Source organism: Corvus kubaryi, unplaced genomic scaffold (assembly GCF_017639235.1).
Source record: "Corvus kubaryi isolate FWS band 111438036 unplaced genomic scaffold, C.kubaryi_AGA036_p1.0 133, whole genome shotgun sequence".
NCBI lineage: Eukaryota > Metazoa > Chordata > Aves > Passeriformes > Corvidae > Corvus > Corvus kubaryi.
In genome coordinates this window covers 13944155-13966912 of record NW_024580667.1, presented here as the reverse complement: position 1 = coordinate 13966912, position 22758 = coordinate 13944155, and the positions used below count along the sequence as shown (strand labels likewise).

Below are 22758 nucleotides of genomic sequence, written 5' to 3'. Positions count from 1 at the left end.
TCATAGCCATGCAAAATTTCATGCACGATCTGCATTCCAGAAATATCACTGAACTAGTGCAAAGAATTATTTCTCTTATTGCACCAAATGAATTTGTCTGCCTGGTTGAAAATAAGAGTATCTCTGTAATTTTTTTCAATGCTTTTGGTCTACAGAAGCTAATGTATTATCTGTACATATATATTTTAAAATACATCAAATTTTGGACTACCAAAAAAATCAGGAGAGGACTGAAATTTCAAGGAAGCATATGACTTGGTAAAACGAACAAACCCCTTCCATCTTCTCCATGTGATTAGCAATGTACTTTTTCTGCTCCTTTTGATGTCTTTGAAATGGAAAATCCCAGGGAAGTAAAATATTGATAGCTATTGTATAAGTTAATTAACAGCTATGGCTAAACTTAACCTCAGTTTTCAAATTTGACAAATTAACAGTTTTAAACTCTGAGGAAGTTAATCTTTAGTCTTAAATAGTTGTGTCGAACTCTTATGAGGAAAGAGTCAATGTGTGACTGTCAGCATTAGTCACTCATGGAAATGTACCTGGCGAACTCCAGACCCAGTTGTGCACAGCGCTGCACGGTTCCCTGGGTGCAGTGGAAATTACAAACACTGCAGATCTTTACCAGAAGGTTTTGGGGAAACAGGGCGTTGGATGAGGGCTGCCACCACTGTCATCACTGTAACAGTGCAGAACTGACTTGGTTGTCTCCGAGTTTTTATCAGTGCTCACAGAAGCAGACAGTGTGTGAGAAATCATTTAGCTCTCGAGACAGTCATGTAGCTGGGAGAAGGATGCACTCTCCAGCATTCCCATGTATCGCCTTGGAAAGGGCACTTTGCAGTGGAAAGCACCAAGGACAGCCCACAGTGGGGATGGCACTGAGACTGAGAACACAGAGACCTCCAGCATAGAGGGGGTGGGAGGATGGTGCTGCTGCCGGCACTTCATCATCAAACAACAAACAACAGCCCTGAAGTATCAATGAAAACTGACCCATCCCAAGCCCACACCTCCTGGATGTCTCCTACTTAGCATGTATTTTCTGGGTCCAACAAATCCAGGCTAGTGATTGACTGCCATTTCCCTCATGTTCTCTTATGTCCATTTGCATCAACCATGAAAAAAAAAAAATGTACAATTCCATGAGGGAAAGTGCCACTCTTCTCCTGGAGCATATGGCAAATATTATGGTGAGGACAACTTTTACATAATCTGTATGTTTATAAAATGTATCTTTCTTGTTTCCACGGAGGGCTTGGGCATACTACAAAGAGAGTGAACCCTTCTTATCTGCTTGTGTCAGTCTACAATGGCAGAAAATACACGAAATGGAAACCAGAAGAGCCACAGTGAAAGGAAGTTCAAATGTGTGCCAAACAGAGTCACTGCACTTCGACTCAGAGCTGCTCTACTGTGCATGCACAGTTCTGTGCAGACATCTGGAAAGGCACAGAGAGATTTAGAGTGCAACATGGTATGTAACTCATGGTATGTAACTAGAAGTTGTAAGATAAAAGTTTCTCTGTTCTGGGCTATTCCATGAAGTATAATCTGTGCATCCAATACTGACCTTCTCATGATGGGGTTCACATGGCAGTAGACCATGCAGGAGTACTTTTCTTTACAAAATATGGAAAAGTGAGTTCCACAACCTGAAGGTTGACACAAAAATAAACTCTGCTTGTGAAGGCCCACAGTCTATAATTCCAGTGTAAGGACTAACAGCTACTGACTGGAATGCAATATTACTTTGGATATGTGAATGGCTCTTGCCTGGAATGGCCATATTTTTTTCTTTCTGACACTGTATTAATTAAATTGTATGGAAGTCTGCACCCGGACGTGAAGATCAAGTTGCTGTATGTGTATAAATTAATAGGAATAAACAAAACGGAGAAAAACACAACTATTGTATTCCTGCTTTGAAGAGAATGACTGCTTTTTCCAGAATCATTATGGATATCTGTAATAGCTGTTATATTTTGTGTTTTCTTAAAATGAAATCCTACTTTTCATTGCTGAAATAGATAAGCTTAAGATGGTGCCTTCCCTAAGAACATTGGAAAAATACCATGATGAAATGTAGCATACCAAAGAAAGAAATGATTGAATTTCTCAATTTAGACTTATAAATAGTTTAAAGGAAGGTTAATATTATGGCACTTCCTCTCTTGAAGGGAGGATGAAAGTTATAGTTATAATTTCCTAATGAAATAAGATTACAAAACACATTTGGCTGTTTTTTTCAAAACTTTCACAGGTGTCATGGCTCATCAGTTGTTAAATGCACAATACTGCCATCTTCTGTATCCAAGAAACAGCAAATTATGTGTTATTTTACATGTATGTTCTGCACAAGAACAGTGAAAGTACTACTGATGACAACTCCTTCATTTTAAAAGAGAGTCTAGGATCTGGCACATGGTTAAGTAACAGCAGAGAGGTCACGGTCTGAATATTCATTGGTCAAGTGGCAAATGTAACTGCTGACTGTAGCAGTCACATGCTCGCTTTGAATAACTTCACTGAGCTTCAACCTAAGAGGATACTCATTATGCTGTTAACGAACAGCACAGTCAATTAGTCGGATTTTGATGGAGCCTGCTGTGGTGTGCTTCACCGTCAGCAGCTCTGGCTGTTTATGCAGCGTAGTACCTCTAGGATACAGGAAATAAGCTCACACATTGTGGTTTAGGAGAATAATTTAGACCTTAATCAACAATGTACATTATTAATAACTATGCAAAACATGCCCAAATGAAAGCTACAAATACACTGCCTCCGAAGGCTGCACTCTAGCACTCGTGTCGCAGAGGAATTGATTACTGACAACTTGCGTATTTCCATCCATCATACCATGAGGGTCTGTGTGGAGTAGTTTCCTGCCATGAAATGCGTTTATAATCAGGTCAGGTACTATGCCTCAGAGACGATGATGGGAATACATCAGCAGTGTGAGCTAAATTGATCTATGTACCACTCCGGTGTGTTGCTGCTACTGCTGCTGCTGCACTGGAACTGTGACTTCCCTCAACTCTGAGAGGCTGTGGGCCAGGGCAGCCATGCTCACAGCAGCCAAGGGACACACTGATAGCTCACCTCATGGCAGGCACCGAAACCCCCGTTCCCACACACAGTTCCCAACACAACCAAGCCAGCTCCCAGAGCACAGGCTGTGGGCAGCCAGTCACTGCCCGGAGCATCACTCAGGCACTGCCATGAGCAGCAACACCCCAGGCGAGCTGAGACTGCACAGGCACCCAGTTACCCGGCAGGGCTGAGGACATTACACAGAATCAGGAAAGGCCGAGGGAACTGGGCCTGTTCACCCCTGAGAAGAGACAACTGAGAGACCTCATCAACACATTCGAATATCAAAAGCGGGGTGCCAGAGGATGGATCCAGGGGTGGACCATATTCAGGGGGTGCCGAGCAACAGGACAAGAGGCAATGGGCAGAAACTGATGCAAAGAAGTTCCACTTGAACATGAGGAAGAACTTCTTTACTGTGCGTGACCGAGCACTGGAACAGATTGCCCAGACAGGGTGTGGAGTCTCCCTCACTGGAGATATTCAGGAACCGTCTGGACACAGCCCTGTGCCCTCTGATGGCCCTGCCTGAGCACGGAGGTTGGAGCAGATGATCCACTGTGGTTCCTTCCAACCTGGCCAATTCTGCGATTCTGTGACAAAAGAGCGTTCAGTGCACTCCCTCGCTTTTGGTCTTTGAGAGAGTTCGGTAAATGGGACTCCGCAGTGCCGCCTTTCCGTGCCCTCGGTGCCTCGGCAGCGCTCCGGACGGAGCGGCCACACGAGCCCCCCCCCCCCCCCGCCACGCGAACGCGACGCGCGCCCTGCCCGCGCGCGGCTGCCGGAACCGATTGCGCGCCCTTCCGCCGCGGGGTCACGTGACGTCCCGTCGGCACCGCAAGATGGCGGCGCCCATGTTGCTGCCCGAGCCCCCCCTGGGGAAGCCGAGGTGAGGCCGCGGCCGGGCCGGGGCCGGGACCCCCCGGGGCAAGGGGAAGGGCCCGCGGGTCCCTGCGGAGAGTCGCCGCCTCGTCCTGGCTGGGACCGCCCGAGCGCACGGCGGCCGCGGCTGAGGCCGCCCCGTGGCCCGGCCCGGCAGTGGCGCAGCTCCGCGCGGCCGGGGCCCGGTGGGGCGAGGGGAGCCGGGCTCGGAGGTTCGCGGGACGGGAGCGCGGCCGCCCTGGGGGCGGCGAACGGGCCCGGAGGCAGTGGAGCCGCGGGCGGGGGGCGTTGCCGGTCCCGCCCCCGGCCGGAACCGGGGGGAGCGGGGCCGCTGTGCTTGCCCGCCCGAGCTGTGGAGGGGCGGTGCAGCGTCCCGAGCCCGGGAAAGCGGCGGCCGTGGGTGGTGCGGGGAGCGGCGGAGGCCGCGGCGCGGAGCGGCATGTGCGTGCCCGGGCTGAGCCCCGTCCAGCCCCGGCGCGGAGGCTGTGGGCCAGGGCAGCCATGCTCACAGCGGCGTTCCCCGGTCGGGGTGTCCAGGTGTTTGCCAAGGCCTCGCTGCGGTGTCGTGCGGCTGGAGGGAGAGGCGAACCCCGGCACTGCAGCGACTTGGGCTCCGCTGCTCCTCCTCGCGTGCTAGCCTGAGAGTAAGGGGAGTTCCTCCGTCCCTTCCTTGGGTGTCAAGAAAGGGAAGTTCCCAGGGAACTGGGAAGGAGGTTATCGCTTGTCAGCGCCAAGCACCTGCTGAGGGATGCGATCCGTTTCAGGCAGGGACACGAGGTGAGAAGCAGCCGGGCTGGCCGGGTCAGAGGCGGAGGGCACAGGTGGGGACATTGGTCTGTGCGGGCAGGCGCTGCTGCCAGAACACGCACCGTGGTGTCACCTGGGCACGCAGAGGTGTGCAGGTGGTGAGGATGTGAGCAATCCTGAACAGGATTGGAGATGTGGGTGAAGTTCTGAGTTACGCTTGTGGAATCTTTAAAATTATACGCTCCAAAAGGGGAAGGTTTTGATCTCCCGTCAGCATTTGGTGTGGCACAAATAGCAAGAGCTGAAGATCGTCCCTCCCTATTTATCCATTATGAACTGGCTAGGAATAGGAAAAATAGAATGAAACTTGAAAGAAAAGAGCCTGATGTGAAAAGGCTTTTAGACATTAGAGGCATTTTAACCATAGTGAAAACATGGTGCTGCTTGTAGGCAGCTCTTCAAAGCTGTCAGACAAGCAAGGAAGACTCTGGCCAAGCTTCTGTAGCAGAAGAGCAGAGCTGAGCATTGTCTGTGGGGGCTGTGGAGTGTATTTTGTTAGCTGTGCATTGAGACTGCTGCCTGTGGAGAATATCAAAGGAGAAAAGAAAGCACTTGAAATTTCATGTCCTGTAAATAAAAGACTAGAATGTGCTGAAAGGTGTGCCAAAATTGTAGGGTAGGAGATCTCCAAGCTTTTCTCCCTGATCTTATCTAGTGACCAAGTTTTAGAAGCTGAGTGAGATTTCATGGAGTTGGTGATGATGTCAAATACTGCACAACTTAAATAGGATTAGACCCCATGTGCGGTGTCTTCTTGCTGCTGCCCACATGCAAGTCTTAACAGCACAGCCACAGATTTACAGATGTCCTTGTCACGTCAGATGCTGCCGTGGAGTTACTGTTTCATATAAGTGCCTGTTAATTGTGCAGTTTGTGGGATTTTTCTATTGCTGAAGGAAATTAAGTGCACATATGACAGTAAAAATTATTTGTTTGGCTGTTTTAACATAAGGAATGTTCTCTCATCTTCAGCCATCAGAAGTACAGAGCTATTCTAAAGAAGGAGAAGAGGAAAAAAAAGCGGCAGGCACTTGCCAAACTAAGGGACTCAGGTAACTGAATTTGGTACTGTCAGTGGAACTAGAAGTGATTGGGGGTTTTTTGTTTCTTTAAAAGATATCACTTTGTGTATCTTTGTTGGCTGTAGCATCATGTAGATGTTATGTAGATGCATTGAACTTCTCATGCGTTTTTTCTCAGAAGCTGCAGAAAAAGATGAATCTGTGTCAGAGGAGGAAGAGGAGGAAGTGGAAGAAGAGGAGGAAGAAGAGGAAGAAAAAAAACTTGAGGCAGAAAGGTGAGAAATCTAGAAAATGGCATATATGCAGTAAACACTTGTAATCAATTCCATTTTGGTACTTTGAAAAGTTTGAATATATTCCATGAAACACAATCTTTATTGAGTATGTCAGGCTACACCGTCCTTTTCTCTAAAGCCTGAATGATTCCTATGGAATTTTCTCCTTTAAAGAAGATTAGATAAGTTGCAGTTATTACTATAGTAACAAAGTTGAGTTGTATTTATGACAGTTGCATCAGTTATGGGTAGTCATTAAGTGGGTGGTCTAAGTGGTGTCTGGTTTCTTTGGTAGACAAAAACTGCATGAGCAGTGGTTGCTGAGAGAAGAAAAGGCCCAAGAAGAGTTCAAGCTAAAGAAAGAAAAAGAAGAGGCTGCAAGAAAGCGTCAAGAAGAAGAAGAGGTATAAAGATATAAAAACTTAGAGTTGGGCTTGGCAACAAGGTAGACTTAGTACACTACCTTTTATTATTTTGTGATGGACTCACTTTTCTTGATGCTGTTGTGTTTGGAAGCATAGACTCTACTGTCTTTTGTATAGAAAAGCACAATGGAAAAGAAAAGAAAACAACTCCTAAAATGGTTTTTGTCAGAGATTTAGTTGCTTCTGACTGGATGAAAACTTAATGGTCAAGGAGTTGTAATGCAACATGGTAGTTTTGACTTTGACTGATTGTAAAACCTTGTTCCTTAATTTTTTTTTATTACAAAGAGGAAGATCAAAGAAGAATGGGAAGAGCAGCAAAGAAAAGAGAGAGAAGTGGCACAGCAGAAGCAACAGGAGAAGAAAGAGAGAGAGGTGATTCCTGGTGGTGGGAGGATATACATATTATATATCCTGTGACATGATCAGATGCAACAGTTATGCATGTTGAAGAGGGATTTTGTTATAATTAGCAAATGCATTAGTTAACCCATTCTGTCTAAGTTACTAAACTATTGTTCAGTGTTAAAGAGCATCCAGGGGGTCCAGATACCCTGAAGTAACTCTTGGTAATGCATCTGGTTGTTCACAGTATGTAATTGTTTACATCAGGTAAATATGAAGGCACTGTGCCAATGCAGGTTCTGATAAGTGCACTTTCTGCATCATGTGTTAAAGATAATCCTTCCTTAATGTCCCAGTTGAACACAGTCAGTGCTGAAGAAAATGCTCAAAGAGGATATGGAATATGGAAGTACATTGCTGCTGTTCCTTAACACAGTTCTTAATCAAAAGATGTGTTACAGCTCTTCTTTACCTGACTCATCCAACAGGACGTATCTTTTTTTCAGAGCTCCTTGGGTGGAATAAAAAATGATATTGAAGATATAAGTCATTGATAACATTTCTGTTAACAATACATTATTCTTAAACTTAATATTCTAAGTTTTAGAAGTTCAGTGACCTGGATATAAGATGTCCTGTACAGTAATGCAGTGTGAGGACTGGTCTTATTGCCACTGAAGAGTGACTGCAGCTTTCTAGGATCTGGTCATTTTAGATTCTCCACAATCACAAAGTTTCCAGTCATTTCACTGGGAGGTGTGTTGTGGCTGTGTCTGGTAGCCATGGCAGGAGAAGAGCCATGAGCAGACAGTTCTGTCTCTCTGCAGTTAATAGTTGGTTGTGCCACTGATTATGTAACAGTTGAATAAGAGATGCCAAAGAACAGCAGTTGTTGTATTTTCTGTCTTACTCCCTCAGGTACTGAGTGTCCATTTCTCTTTTTGCAGAGTAGGGAGAGAAAATGATGCTCGTGTCCTTTATTTAGGGTTGAGATATAGTTTGAAGAGAGTTGAACCATGATAACAGCAAGATTTTATTCCTCCCCTCTGTCCACGTGTCTGGGTTTGCCAAGCCTTCAGTGGGATAACTTGTGTCCCTGAACTAGATGGATGCAGCTTTCTTTTTTGCTTGGTTGTTGGATTCTTTGCTTTTTGTTTTTCTGGGTTATTATTTACTGGGATAGTGAGTTGTTGGCTCATAGAGGGCATTGACAGGCACCCAGAGGGAAACTGATACCCAGCTAAGAGTGGAGTCACCCATTTTAGCAGCAGAAAGTTAATTGGTTTTGCCTGTGTCTTGAAACAGCAGTTTATTCAAATTGTAACAGTGATAAAAGAAAAAAAACTAATTTTCCTCCCTAAAATGAAGAAATAGATTTTCTGGTTTGATGGATGGTGGTGGTTTGAGGCTTTTTTGGAGAGGGTGAAGGAGTGGTTTTGGCTTTGGATTTTTGTTTGTGTGGTTTGGGGAGTTTGTTTGTTCTGTTTCATTTTTCTTTATTAGGGTGGATAATATCTGACATCCTTGGTGATCAGTACCAGATGCTGTCTGAGTCCTCATCTTGAATTACATTTTTAATTTTTATTTCCTCTTTTTTAATTTAATTAATTCTCTTTCAAATTAAATTGGTCCTAGCATATTTTCTTGTATTGATTATGTTTAAATGTCTTTTTCCTAGGAATTTCATAGAACAATTTGTTAGAAGTAGTGTCCAGCCAGTTTTGGAGAGTGATACTGTTTTACTCAGCCCGCTTAGGAAGAGGAAGGGAAAGAATATCCTCATTGCTTTCCTGTATTTGGAGAGCTAGATGTGGTTAACTTATGATGTTTAAGTTTCTTAAGAGTTGCATCTCTTGTTTCAACAGAGGCTCACTAAGCATTGTGTTTTTCTGTGTGTTCCATAAAATGTGTAAGTTAAAACATTTAGTGCAACTAAACCATTATGGACTTAACTGTAACCAGGCTGTGTACTAGAGCAGGAGACAGATTTAAGCATCGATAGTTCAATGATAGTTTTAAAAAAGAAAATTAAACTTTGACATTGTCTATCATTTAGTTTGGAAAATAATCTCCATGAGGGTCTTGTCTGATGTATCCTTTAACAGCTTTGTAGTACATGAATTGCTACAGAGCCAAAGTAAATCTCTTGTTTTTAAAGCAAACCCCATCACACTTTCATTATACATAATCACTGAGCATTGTAAATTAGGTTCTTAACTAAAGAAACCAGATGTTTTGCGTGTCCTCAGGGTTTTCACTAGTCCTGTGTTTGCACCATTTATAGGCAGCTGTGCAGAGGATGCTGGATCAAGCTGAAAGCCAGGTATGCTCAGAGACTTTTTGAAAAAAGAACTGAAAAGTAATTTAATTTCCATCCGGTGTTTGCCTTCTAGCATGTTGTCCATCTGCTCTCGAAAACCTAAGGGCCTGAATAAATTTAATATATAGTGGCTTGCATGAGCTGTAAACAATTATTTACTGGGTGGAACATAATTAAGCATATTTCTGGCTGGTTGGTGGCAGTGCAGTTGTGCATGCTGATGACTGTTCAGGAGGTCTGAGTCAAAATGAACCTGGAAATACTGCTGGGTGCTATTAAAAAACACTATGCATGATGGTTTATTTGTGAATTGTAATTCTAAATAAATCTGTCTGTCCTGGGTGGCCAGATAAACTTGTCTTTTTAAGCAGATGTCAGGCTGTAAATAAGAGGATTCAGTGGTAGAGGAGGGCACAGATCTTTAAGGAAAAGATAAAAAGGTGGGGGAGGGAGAAGCTTGACTGCTTGGATGTCTGGAAGAGCATGGATCTCAAGCTGGCAGTGTGTAGCAAAAAAACCTGCAGTTTTCATTTGAATCTTAGAGATTGCCTTAAAGAATAATATGGCTTTTATCCCTGTCATGTGGTTAAACTTGTGAAGATTCTTGCTCTGTTTAAACCACTGCATGAATCTGAAAAAATGTTTTAACTTAGTTATCCATTGCTTATTGACTGCCATAGCTACACTGGAGTTACATTTGGTTCCAAATCATGTTTAAACAGTTCTTTAGGGAATCTGTTTCATAAGATGGGTAGGAAAGTGCTCTGAACTGCTGCCTGCCCAGAGCTCAAGATGCATTAGCAGTCATGTCTGTGAAGGAATAGTCAGAAATGTGGTATGTTAGAGACTGCATTAGAGTATCAGTTCAGGGTTCAGTTACTGCTGATATAACAGGGCTGTTCTGGTGATAGAAAATTATGGCTGCAAGTCATGAACAGAACTGGTAGCTAGGTCAAATGCTGCTTGTGAATAAAAAGAGTTCTCAGTTGATTTAAAATGAGAACTTAGGCCAGTCAGCTTTACAGATTATTTGGTTAGAATGAAAATTCCCTTTTTTAAATATGTGTCTGGGTTGTAGTCATTCAAGGCTTGCAACTTGGTAAAGCCATTTTGAATTATAGAAATCTTAATGATCCAAGATGATCAGTGTGGACACTTTTACTTCCAGTTTTAACTATGAATTTAATTTTTTTAAGTTCTGGCCTTTAGCAGGTTACTTTTATTTTAGCCTTTTCTATATGCAGTTATATACTTAACAGTGATAATGCTGAGCTTTGGGCTGTTGCAGAGAAAAATAAGTAAATAGTTGTAGCTTTCTCTCTGCCAGGTTATGGTGGTTTTGGCTGGGGTAGAGTTAATTTTTTTCATGGTGGCTAGTATGGGGCTTCGTTTTGGATTTACACTCAAAATAGGGTTGAGAATGTGGAGATGTTTTTGTTATGGCTGAGCAGGGCTTACACAGAGCCAAGGCCTTTTCTGCTTCTCATACTGCCACGCTGGTGAAGAGGCAGAGGGTGCATGGTAGGTTGGGAGGAGACACAGCCAGGACAGGTGACCCCAACTGACCAAAGGGATATTCCAGACCATTGATATCATGCTCAGTATATAAAGGGGGGAGAAGAAGGAGGAAGGGGGGGGAACATTTGGAGTGATTGAGTTTGTCTTCCCAAGTCACTGTTACACATGGTGGAGCCCTGCTGTCCTGGAGATGGCTGAACACCTGCCAGCCTGTGGGACACAGTGAATGAATTCCTGGGTTTGCTTTGCTTGTGGGCCTGGCTTTTGCTTTCCCTGTTAAATTGTCTTTATCCCAACCCACGAGTTTTCTTTTACCCTTCCATTGTCTCCCTGATCCCACTGGTGGGGCTGTGAACAAGTGGCTGCACGGGGCTTGGCTGCTGGCTGGGATTAAACCACAACACAGGTGTACAAGGCAGAAAAACAATGCTTTAATTAGGTTCAGCCTGCTTTGTAGAAACACAGTGCTCACAACTGCATGTGAATTTAGTTAGTTCTATTTCTTTACTTGTCTCTAACTTCTGTGTACTTTAATGTTTCTTCCACAGTTGGAGAATGGTGTGAGTTGGCACAACCCAGAGCCCCCAGAGAATCTGGGAACAGAGAAGGACAGAGCGAACTGCCCATTCTATATTAAAACAGGTTCCTGCCGATTTGGAGACAGGTAATCCATTGAATATATACCAGGATAGAAGTGTGTTAGGGAGATGAAAGGGAGGCAACTTAGTTAGGTCATAAGCAAACGGAGGAAAAATTGCCACATAAAATACTTCTGTGGATGTGGATTGAGAGCAGAGCATTGCCTGGCTGGAATTGAGCTGTTTATTGTTATGGCATGTTATTGATGGTGCATTCTGGCTGCTTTCTGGTTACACTGGTCAGAATGAGTTTTCCTTAGCTTAAACACCTGCCAGAATGTATATGGTCTGTTATTAGTACAGGTTTGATATGTCATATGTTAGATTTTTTTTATTTTCTAATTTGCATCTGTTCAAATCCCAAATGGACTAAAGTAAATTAAGGTAAATCTGCACAGTTGGGAAAGTTGTCACGTAGCTTCCAGAGTTCTCACTATTTAAATGTGCAATACATTCATTCATGATTCTGGTACGCTGACAGGATGCCCTATCTCAGGAGGGAAGTGTAGTAAAAGGCAAGAACAGAGAAGCTCGTCAGGATGATGGGAGATGAGCAACACCCCTGTAGAAGTGGCTGACAAGTCCAGATTCTGCTTTCAAAGAGGGAGATGGAGGAGGGCTGTGGTAGATGAACAGCAAACTCAGGAGTAGGGTGGGAGTGATTATTTGCAGTTTAGTTAGGTGTCTCTGAATGTTTACCAGCTTTGAAAAAGAAAGGATTTTCTCATATGAAACAAATGGCAAACGTGTTGCCAGAGGACGTAGAGGAAGCCAGAAGTATAAATGAGTTTGTGGAGTACATGTTCATCACCGACCAGAGACAATGATGACCCAAATGCAGCTTCTGGCTGGAAAATCCCTGATTTTTTTTGTGCTAAGGAGAAACAACAGCTTAGCAGAGAAGTACTCTGATATTTATTACATGAATCTTCAGCAAAAACTTCTGAGGTTATTTTACTAACTTGTATCACTGAAACATGTGTGGTCCAGCTATTGTAGTTTTCTTTGTAGTTTTCTTTATCCTAGGAGTAATTTGTTCCAGTGTGATGTATACTGTGGATAATTATAATTCAACTATATGGAAGCTTCAAGTTAACATCTTTTTTTCTATTCTTAAATATGTGTTGAATTCCATAATAAAAATTTCACCAGCTATGTCACTGTAGACAGCATTCTTTTTCAAATGTCTAGGTCTTTGTAATCTTCACAGTGTTTTTGTTTCAGTGGTCTTTAATGGAGATAGCCTCCATGGCTTATTTATGGATTGCATAAAATTCAGTTTTGCTTTGAACTTTGCATTTGAACTATGAATAACCCTTGGAAAATAAATACTGAGAAACATACTCTGCCCTTCTTCTTTTAACCCCTGTTGATCTCAGCTACCTCTCTTTCATCTTCTTTCTTTTTCCTCACATACCTGTTTCCTTCATAATCTGGTCATTGTAATGTCTAGTGCTGTCTGTGAGTTGAAGGACTGGTACAGCTAGGGTAGGACTGGAAGGATGGGTTGGAAGGAGTTGTGCAAAACTAAGAGCCAGTGTTATCAACAAATAACTGCTGAATCTTGTCTAAGTTCACTATGTCTTGAAGAAGCTAAAACCGGCTGAGTTTGCTACTACCAATTTCCCCAGTAATTCAAAACCTAACGTTTTGCAGTAATGTTGGATTCTTGAGTCATTCATTTTCCTTGGGGTTCCTTTTGTTCTGTCATGTGAATGTATCGTTTTATGTACAGACAATATTGGTTGGGTTTGTGTTCTATTGAAATTGAACAGCAAAAGGAGGCAGCTTCTAAAATGTAAAAAAATAATAAGCATCAAATTAATTGTCTTCTGGTTTAGTTTTGGGTTTGGAGATTGGATTTTTTTTTGTTGTTTGCTTTTTGAAGTCTAAGGTGTCAACCAGAAGGTGAGAGTCCACTTCTGACTGACTGGGTGCAGAAAAGCTTCCTAGCTGGAGTCTAGGTTGTAGTTGCCCATTTTGAGACCTGACCTCCCTGCAGTTTGTCTGTGCTGTCCAGTGACATAAAGAGACTACTAGTCTGGATGTTCTTCTGATCATGTCATGACAAGGAGAAATGTGTTGGAGAGTGTATGACCCCGTTGCTTGGGGACATATTGCATGGGAATCATAAAGCACAGTGAAATAAACATGGAGAACATCTGTGTTCTTACTGAATCTAAAGGTGTGTAGGGGAGAACTGTATTTCAGCATGTTGGTAAGGTAGCCTGAATATGATGCATGGTGAGGGAGACCTAATACTTTTATGGCTGCCAAGAAGATGCAGATCAAGATAAGACTGACTTAGAAGAACCTTTGTAATTGTTTCATGTGGTTTCTTGGTTTTTTTTGTTAGAAGTGGAAAAATACCAGTCTTGTACTCATCCAGGTGCAGGTCTAAATGTGCCGTTCTTCCCTCACTCCTGCTTTCCATCCCTATATGATGAAAACAACTTCAGTAAAAGTTGTTCAGTTTGCAAAAAGAAGAGCAGGGACTTGCTTTAAAATCTCTTTATAGAAAGACTCCTGACAATCTTTTAAGCCCTTCAGAAAATGGGGACACATTAACCCTAGTAGCCTAAAAGAAATTACTTCAGTGCTCATTGTGACACTGATATTGATAGCTTTTGTAGTTGTGGTTTCTTAAGCAAGAACGTGTTTGTTAATGGCATTAAGGAAGCATTAAGGTTATGTACAAACTCACTCCAAAAGATTTGGTTTAGTAATTGTAATATCTTGATCTTCCACTAATGGATTTTCTTTTATAGTAACTGTAAGTGAAAATGGCAAATGTTTGAAGCTTTCACAAGTGTTTTTTCTGCTGAAAGTGCCAATCTTTCCACTTCTCTTTCTTCACTACACCTGTCCAGGTGTTCTCGCAAGCATAACTACCCCACATCTAGCAAGACACTGCTCGTGCGAGGGATGTTCATCACTTTTGGCATGGAGCAGTGCCGGAGAGACGACTATGACACAGATGCCAGTCTCGAGTACAGTGATGAGGAGACCTACCAGCAGTTCTTGGAGTTCTATGAGGACGTGCTCCCTGAATTTCAGAATGTGGGGAAGGTGGTTCAGTTCAAGGTATGCATCCAAGTGTGGTTCATGAGCCTTAAGAGAAGTTCTGTCCAGCATGCCCCAGCCAAAGCCTGTGTACACTAGGGAACTATGCAGCATCCTTACAGCAAACTGCATCTCTCATGTCACCTGTAAACTTGTCACTACTCTTACAGAGCACCATCTTACTCTGGGTGAATCTTCTCTCCCATTCCCCTCAACTGTTACAAAAGCTTGCGCTTCTATATCGCAAGTTATTACACTGCTCAACAGTCCACTTATTCCATTGTTCTTTCTTTTCTTACCCTGTGCTAAGCCCCAGAGGGTCCACTAAGACTGTTAGACAATGTAAATACATCTGAGCTACTGTATTTGGGCCTAAGGAATGAAATAGTGGGGTATGAAATGTATTTGGAGTGTACACCCAAACAATGTCATTTTAGGACTGGCTGAATAAAATAAAATCAGATTACAATGAACTGAAAAGATAGCAGATATTTCAGTAGGATGAATTACAGAAAGGTAAGTTACATAAATCGTCTTGAGATTTGTCATCCATCGTTAGTTTGTGCATTTGGTTTGCTGAATGTTTTGTACTGATTTTTTTCCCATTTATATTATGATTTCTTATGGGGAAAAAGAGGGATCTGTAAATGGAGACCTCAGAGATGACAGATGTGTGTTGACAGTCCCATGTTGCCCCAAAATATGCAGCCTGGATGGTGCAATCTCCTTGTATCAGAATCTATTGCAGCATCCCTTTCTGTTTGCCATTGCTGAGTGTTTTCCTGAAGTCACCAGGAGGCACATAGTGCCTTTTCTCCTTTTGTGTTCATCTACTGACAACTGCCTTAGGACTGAGATAGCATTAGCATTTCAAGCAAGATGAAAAGTAGAAAGAGTGAGTTTTCAATAGTTGCATTATGAGCTTCATAGGTAAGAAACCTTCACTTGTTTGGAGGAGTGGAGTATCCCCTCTGTATTTTGACTCATGGGATATTAGCAGGCTGTCCTCTACTAGAACACAGGATGCAGATTTCCTATGGAGCATGGCTTGAAAAGCCTTATCAGCAAAGTCAGGTCCTTGGCTTTGTAGTGGCATTCTGTGCAGCCGTGCTAAGCTGCACCTGCTTGGGTCCCTGTGACTGTTAGTGTGGCATTTCGTGGCTTCTGAGACAATTGTGCAACAGCAAAGTGATTCTCATGGACATTTTAACTACATTAGAGATGCTACGGAATGACATGTTGGCTGCAGGAATCTTAACTGTGACTGAGCTGAGACTCTGTGACCGTTTAGAATCAGATTATACACACCTGTCTTTCAGCTGATTTCCTTTTCCAGTGTAGTCCAAGGTTTTGTTTTGGCTGTTTTTTCTGGGAAGCTGCTCCAGAATCTGGAAGATCCTGATAAAACACTACCCTAGAAGACTAGGGTTCTTCTCCTACCCAGAAATGGCTATGGCAAAATCATTCTCACTTGTTCTTGTCTTGACATTGTTTATCTCAAATAGTTTGACTCCTTACCCTGTAATACTTAATTGTACAACTGCTTGTTATTGTGGCTGAAGCCCTTTCCTGATCCAGCATACAAAGAGGTATTCCCTGAGGGTCAGCCAGGGTTCAGGGATGAAAGGAGCCACTAATCTAGTTTGCTGCGAATATTGGACAAGGCCTGCAGGCAACAGAGGCTGGAATTGCAGTTCTGCCCCGGAGAACTGGGTTCCACCTGCTTGGACGTGCCCATCTCAGAATCTTTTGTAACAAGCAGCAAGCTTTTTCAAAGGTAATTTTTATATTTTTGAGAGCTTTAGATATACTTTGAATGCTAAATCATTACAAAAAAAGGTTTTTCAGAACTGTACAGTGAAGGATGGTGTCTTCAGCTTTTCGAACCCAGTTCACGGGATGCTGTGAAGATACACTCCTCTAGAGTCGCTTACTGTAATGAATCCCTCATTTCCACTTGAGGATACTACTAACTGTTGTCAGAGCAGGATTTGGATGTTGCATAGTAGGGTTGGCCCAGACAAGTGCAAGACAATGGAGTACAAGCTGTCTTGTGGACTAAGTGAAGCCAAGGTCCCAGATTTAATCAAAGCATAGTGCTGGAAACAGTCAAACGTAAGCCAGAAAGGCTTTTTTTCTGGGTTTTTTTTTGTTTTTTTGTTTTTTGGTTAACACTGTATTCAGAAGAAAATCATCTCTAAATTGATATGGATGAACTGTCATAAATGAGAATTGCCCATCTCAGAATGTCTGAGCTGCTGTACAGCATAAACCTTCCACTGCCCTAACTTCCTGTTTCCATCCCCTCAGGTCAGTTGCAACTATGAGCCTCACCTGCGAGGAAATGTGTACGTCCAGTACCAGTCGTAAGTACTCGCAGTCTTACCAAACGTTAGAACTGAACTCCAGAGCTGAGTCATGAATGAGAAGTGTTTGTACTGTCCATCCACTTCATTCTCATAGTGTAATGGGAGCCCAAAATTGGTGTCTGAAATAACTGTGTGATGGTAATGCTGTCTGTTGTTTTTATTTTTTAAAGGGAGAAGGACTGTCAGGCAGCTCTGGCTCTGTTCAGTGGACGATGGTATGCAGGCAGACAGCTTCACTGTGAATTCTGTCCTGTGACGAGGTGGAAAACTGCCATATGTGGTGAGTCTTGGAAAAGAGAATATGTGTTATTGAAAGAGTACTCACTCATGGAAGTGAAAAAGAGGGATTAGTCTGTAGCTTTCAGATCTGCCTAATGTTGTATTCATTTCTGTTTGGAAGACAAAAGTGCTAACTTGCTTGTGTAGGTCCAGGAAAGAAAGGGAGTACTACACCATGTCATGTAAGTGTCTGAATTGTTCTAGTGGATTTACCATGGTCTAGAAATGAAGGTTTGGATTATAACTTTAGAAATAATAATCTTAGGGTGAAACTACAGGAAGTGCTAATTTATCTGTTGAGAAGCAACAGCAGTTTCTGGACTATCAACGGTTCTTAGCAGTAACTATAATATTTGACTTACCTAGATTTACCTTCTTACATTAAGGTATGAAAAATGAAGTTTGTTCTAAACTAAAACCAAATCTTCATAGCTGTTAAAAAGCTAATTCCAAGAAAAGTACACAGTGAAAATTAATCCTGTGTGAATTAAATTGATAGGTGGTCAGATGCATGTTCTTCTGTTTGGAGAAGCAAAAATTCCGATAATTAAGTTTCTTCCAGTAGGTACATAATGAAGAAAGAGATTTAACAGGTCTGGTTCATAAAAAAGCAAACCCTAATCTGTTGCAGGCTTATTTGAAAGGCAGAAGTGTCCGAGAGGGAAACACTGCAACTTTCTTCATGTATTCAAAAATCCAAACAATGAGTTTTGGGAGGCCAATAGAGACATACGTATTTCTCCTGAACGGACTCATCAGTTGTCTAAAAACTCTGAGAGGAGAAACAGATCGAGCCATCGTGACGACTATTACAGCCGGTCCAGGAGAAGGGGCAGCCCCAGCCCCGACCATTCCTACCGGAGAAACGGAGAGTCTGAGAGAAAAAAGAATCGCCGCAAAAACAAGAGGCGGCGCCGGTCGGGGAGGTCGAGAAGTCGAGAAAGGAGGAGGTCTCACAGCAGGGGCAGGAAGAGGAGAGGCCGCAGTCGCAGCAGGAGTCACAGTCGGACACGCAGCAGGAGCAGAAGCAGGAGTTCCTCTCGATCCAGGAGCAGGGGTAAAAAGAGATCAAGCAGCAGAGGAAAAAATAGTGAAACTCCCAAAACAAAGTGAGAATTATTTTCAGAAATCACTAATTGATAAAAATAGAGCTGACAAAGAAATCTTTCCAATAGGGCACCAGATATATTTGAATTTCAAATAAAGTGTTCTTGCACATTAAAATGTTTCTTCCTAATAAAGGAACACAGTTTACTGTGTGCGAAGCTTGAGAAAATTAAAAGTTTTACGTCCTATAGAAGGTGTGAATGTCAAGTACTCTAGCTCCTCTGTCCCTCTGAACTGCTGCAACACCTGGATGCACACTGAGTACAAATAGAGAAGTGAAGCCTCTTTGGTATATGCTTATTTCTGTTATGTGTGTGTTAAGTGTTTACTGTCCCTGTAAGGAGTTAGTACAGATCAGCCAGTGTGCAGTAAATTCACACCCCAGCACACTGCAGATCCAGGTCTGTGTAGATGACTGCCATTTGTATTTTTCATCTGTTTATGGGAAATCTCTTTCTAGACAATCTAATCGTTTTATGAGTTGGAGAAAAGGGATCTCAAAGACATCACTGTTTGATGGTACAATACTTGGCCAGTAGGAGCTTTTTGGTCATGAGTGTTGGATTTTTCTCTGCCCTCACTGAGCTGCTGAGCTGATTGTAGGGATTGCAGTAGACTAAAACCAAGTAGCAAGTACACAGAGAAACAAGCAGTTTATTCAGTACCTTAATCCCCAAATAAGAGTGGAGACCACGGAACTGTAATCCTCGAGTGAGGTTAGAAATACTTTGCATACCTCTTGGTTGCACACCATTTGTAGGTGAAAACAACCTGCCTAACCTGTGCTGGAGGGGTGGAAAGTGTCCATGTGGGAACCAAAGATGTGATTGTGAAGGCTCAATCAAGATGGCTGCAGAGTGGCTGAAGAAACTGAAGGGTTTATACATGAAAGAATACTTTTATGTTTTTGGGAGAGGAGGACTTGACTTAGAGCCTTTTAAAGTTTATTTTACGAACAGTTTAAGGCACTTTACTGCCTTGCTTTCCTACAGCCAAGGTGAAGAGTAGGGTACATAAAAATGAAATTACTGGGACAAAACCCTTTTGAAATGACAGCTATATTAGCAAAGTACCTGCAGTTAGATAAATCCTTACCAGTATTTTTTCACTTTTATTTAAAAGATTTGTGCTGCTAGATGTACTGTATTTCACATGGCTTATCTTCAGGTTTTTAACTTGGGCACCTCAGTGTCCTCAGACACTTGGAGAGAGTTTGTGGCACTGAAGGTGCAAGTGCCCTAATGGTCTGTAGAGATAACTCCCTTTAGCCTCTCCAAAGAACTGGGCTCCTGCCTTTAGAGAATCAATCAGACCCCATGTTAGAAGCCTAAAGCAGGCATGAAGTGCTCCCAAATAGGAATTCATTACAACTCCCAACACTGTAACATAAACTCCCTTAGAAAATCTGGGTATCTGACTTTTACCAGTAGCATTCCTCACAGCAAGAATGTTTTTCCCCAGGATAGTTAAGATTGAGTGAACATTGCTTCTGGATATTATATATATATATTTTTGCTTTTCTAAATGCATACTGCACCTAGCATGCTGATTATACATTTTTCCTTCTTTCTTCATGTGTAACTTGTCCAATATGGAGTAATCCAACAAAAGTGATGTTCAGTTCAAACCCGACTTTCACTATATATTGTCATAACTGTAGGCAGAGCTGTAGCTTAGTTAATTTGATTAAATGTTTTAGTTATTAACAGATGTAGGAGTTGCAATTTAATAGCGTAACTTTTGAAATAATAACTTTTTTGAAAGGCATATTTCAAAGGATAGACAGCACTAAGTTTTTGATTCCATTTGAGAAATTTGTGACCGCCAGTTTCTTACAATGTACCTTTTCTCACTACACCTTAGCAACCAATTTTCCCTAAAGTTTCTTATTTTTTTCATAGATGCTCAGTTATCTCGCTGGGTCACTGGCACAGCATGTAGCAAACTGTGGTTCATTTCGCCACCAGCAGGCTGGTAACATCTTCCATTCCCTGGGGCTGCCCTGCTTCCCACAGCTGTGGTGTGAGAGCTGACTTGTGCCCGTGCAGGTGCTGTGCATCCCGCGTCACAGGGCCGGACGGCACGGAGCATTATCCCAGCAAAATCGGCTGTCACGAAAAGTGCTGGAGGAGGTGGTGGGAACCTGTGACCAGTCAGGTGAAATAAGCAAACCAGGCCTCCGTGGGATTACAAACTAAGTGCCCAGTAACACCAATGTGAGAATGGGTAATTAGGCTCCTTGTCCCCACAGTTTTGTAACAGGATCTGGGAAGCCGAGTGGCTGTATTAAAAAAACAAACAAAAAAAAAAAAATCAAAAAACCAAACTTGCTCAGAAATGCATGTAAAAATTAAAATATACTTTATTTCTGCTACTACAATGGCTGAAGCTTCAGCTTGTTTTTCTTGAGGTCTGGACCCAAACGTGCTGGCTGTATCTGTGCAGTGTAGGACTGGTAGCTGTGATTGCCCTTCACTTTCACACACTGTTTATTACACAGAATTTGAGTGCTGTAGATCTGACATTTAGCTTGCATTTATTAGCATGAAACCTGGGATTCTACCAGTTTCCTAACTTCAGAGTTTGTATTTTTCAGTATTCTCTGCTTCATAACCTTAAGTAGTGTTATATGCATGGTTTTGTGTTTCCTTATTATTATCTGAGTGAGCTATTTTATTCTGGAGAGACAAACAGCCTAGAAGTTTTTTAATGTAAAGATTAATTATTTTCTTTCTCAAAGGGAAGAAGCCCCAGAAGAACACAGAAAGCATTTAAATTTGTAAGGAATAGCCTGTTCCTATTGCGTGTTATTCCACATAGTCACAGAAAAGGACCTTGTAAAGTGAATTAATAGGGGCCAAGTTTTGTTTTGACTTTAATGACTACTTAAAAGCAGCAGCTTTCAAAATACTTTTTTTCAGTTGTGAATTCTGCAGGGATCACAAAGGTGCTTTGGAGTAATTCTGGCATTTACACAGAGGTTCAGGGTGGCAGTGCCAGAGCCTGCCAGATGCCCCATTTCAGTCACGGTGGGGAGCAGGTGCTGCTCCTGCCCTTCAGTGGAGGAGGAACTGCCCAGCCAGGCAGCAACACTACCTTGTTCAGCAGCACAAGGGGAATAGTGGCAGTGCAGTGGGAACCCCTGTAGGCATGGGCACTGCTGCTGCTCAGCAGAATTAAGGCATCAGGGAACTGGGCTTGCCCCCTTGCAGCAGAGTGCCTTCCCTCCAACTATAGCTGGTGGCCACTTCTGTGGGATTTCATTCCCTGTCTGCCTGTCCAGAGTAGCCAACCCCCACCAGGGGTGGAGGAGGGGTGGCACATGTCTGTGTGTTGAATGCAAGGCATTTCTTAGGGACACCCAACAAAGCCTTCCCTCTCTGCCCTAGCCCTTATCTACGGGGTACATTGTCCAAAATGCATCCCAAGTGACTCCTCTCCCAGTTTTATGCCCTGTGATGGCAGCATGGCTGTTTTGCATCCGGTTTTGTATTAGCACGTTCAGTCTATCGGAAACTGCCCTCAGGTTTACCAGTGACATTCCTGTGCACTAAATAACTTGGTTTTTTCTAAAGACATGCAAGAGCCTGCTAAAAGATGCTATTGCTTCCTGTCCTGGATCAGCACTTCTTACAAAACATGAAACATGGACGTCTATGGTAGTTAATAACCTAAAAGCTTCATTTACTTTCTTACATCATCCAAAGAGTGCAGCTCATTTTGCTTTCACTATAAGCTTGCAATTAAAATAAACCCCAATTATTCCACATATACTCCTGCTCAGCACTGATGTATCAGGTGAATTCAGTATCTATGGCTGAAAACCAAAACTGATGTGACACGGACAGGGAATACTTTGTCGAGCCATGGGACAGACTGCAAAGCAAGCTGGACAACCATAACCCATGGTACGTGGGAACTTGACAGAGGCAGCCACAGGGTGACCATCATTGTGGCCTTACCCCAAAAGGAACAGCAGATGTTTCGGAAGGCCGCTTTGAGTTGAAGACTTAAGTCAGTGAAGTTGAAGACACTCAAGACAACAATCAACTTGCCTGAACAATCCAGAAGTTCTCACTTATTATTTAGCTCCCCTCCCCCCACCAAACCCTTCCCCACAAGACCAGAAATTCAAAAACCAGAATTTCATTTCAAATTAATTTCAGAAATGCCCAAAGATGGTAATTTTTCCCCATGCTTTTGCTGATAACATCAAGCAGCAGTTCAGTTCTTTTAGAAAGGTGGAGAACAGATTCATCTGACATATTTTTGGTTGAGACCAGGATTGTAAACGTTGTATTGACTTGCTCAGAATTCTATGAAAATAACTGAATATTCAGTCTGTATTATCTAGAAATCTCTCCCAACATGTGGTTTAATTTTCAAATGAAGTGGTACTACCCCATCAATTTAACATCCACTTAAATAGATTTCATGTTTAATGTGGCAAGCTTTCCAAAAACTTGCTAATTTATTGCTTTCTCTACAATTTAAATGGATGTAAATAACTAAACTTGGACACAGTATTCTCAACATTTTTTAATGAAGTGCTCAAGAACAGGTTAAGCACTGTAATAAAATACCCTTTTTTTAAGCCAGCACTGAGTAGCCT

The 22758-nt window shown here is 42.6% G+C and overlaps 1 protein-coding gene across 1 annotated transcript; it reads left to right on the top strand.

Annotated features, from left to right (window-relative positions):
• The first annotated feature begins 3884 nt into the window (after positions 1-3884).
• ZRSR2 (zinc finger CCCH-type, RNA binding motif and serine/arginine rich 2) lies at positions 3885-22744 on the top strand. Its single transcript, XM_042037431.1, has 11 exons — positions 3885-3985; positions 5758-5837; positions 5986-6082; positions 6378-6486; positions 6796-6882; positions 9137-9175; positions 11239-11354; positions 14199-14412; positions 16702-16757; positions 16931-17040; positions 17671-22744. Exons 1-11 carry the CDS (start codon positions 3939-3941, stop codon positions 18150-18152), a joined length of 1437 nt encoding a protein of 478 aa, XP_041893365.1. The 5' UTR covers positions 3885-3938; the 3' UTR covers positions 18153-22744.
• The last annotated feature ends 14 nt before the right edge of the window (positions 22745-22758 follow it).

Excerpts from the sequence above, each read along its gene's own strand:
- ZRSR2 (XM_042037431.1), top strand. The coding sequence starts at position 3,939 with ATGGCGGCGCCCATGTTGCTGCCCGAGCCCCCCCTGGGGAAGCCGAG. Across the intron at positions 6,083-6,377 it reads AAAAAACTTGAGGCAGAAAG|ACAAAAACTGCATGAGCAGT; the intron begins GTGAGAAATCTA and ends TTTCTTTGGTAG. Across the intron at positions 11,355-14,198 it reads TCCTGCCGATTTGGAGACAG|GTGTTCTCGCAAGCATAACT; the intron begins GTAATCCATTGA and ends ACACCTGTCCAG.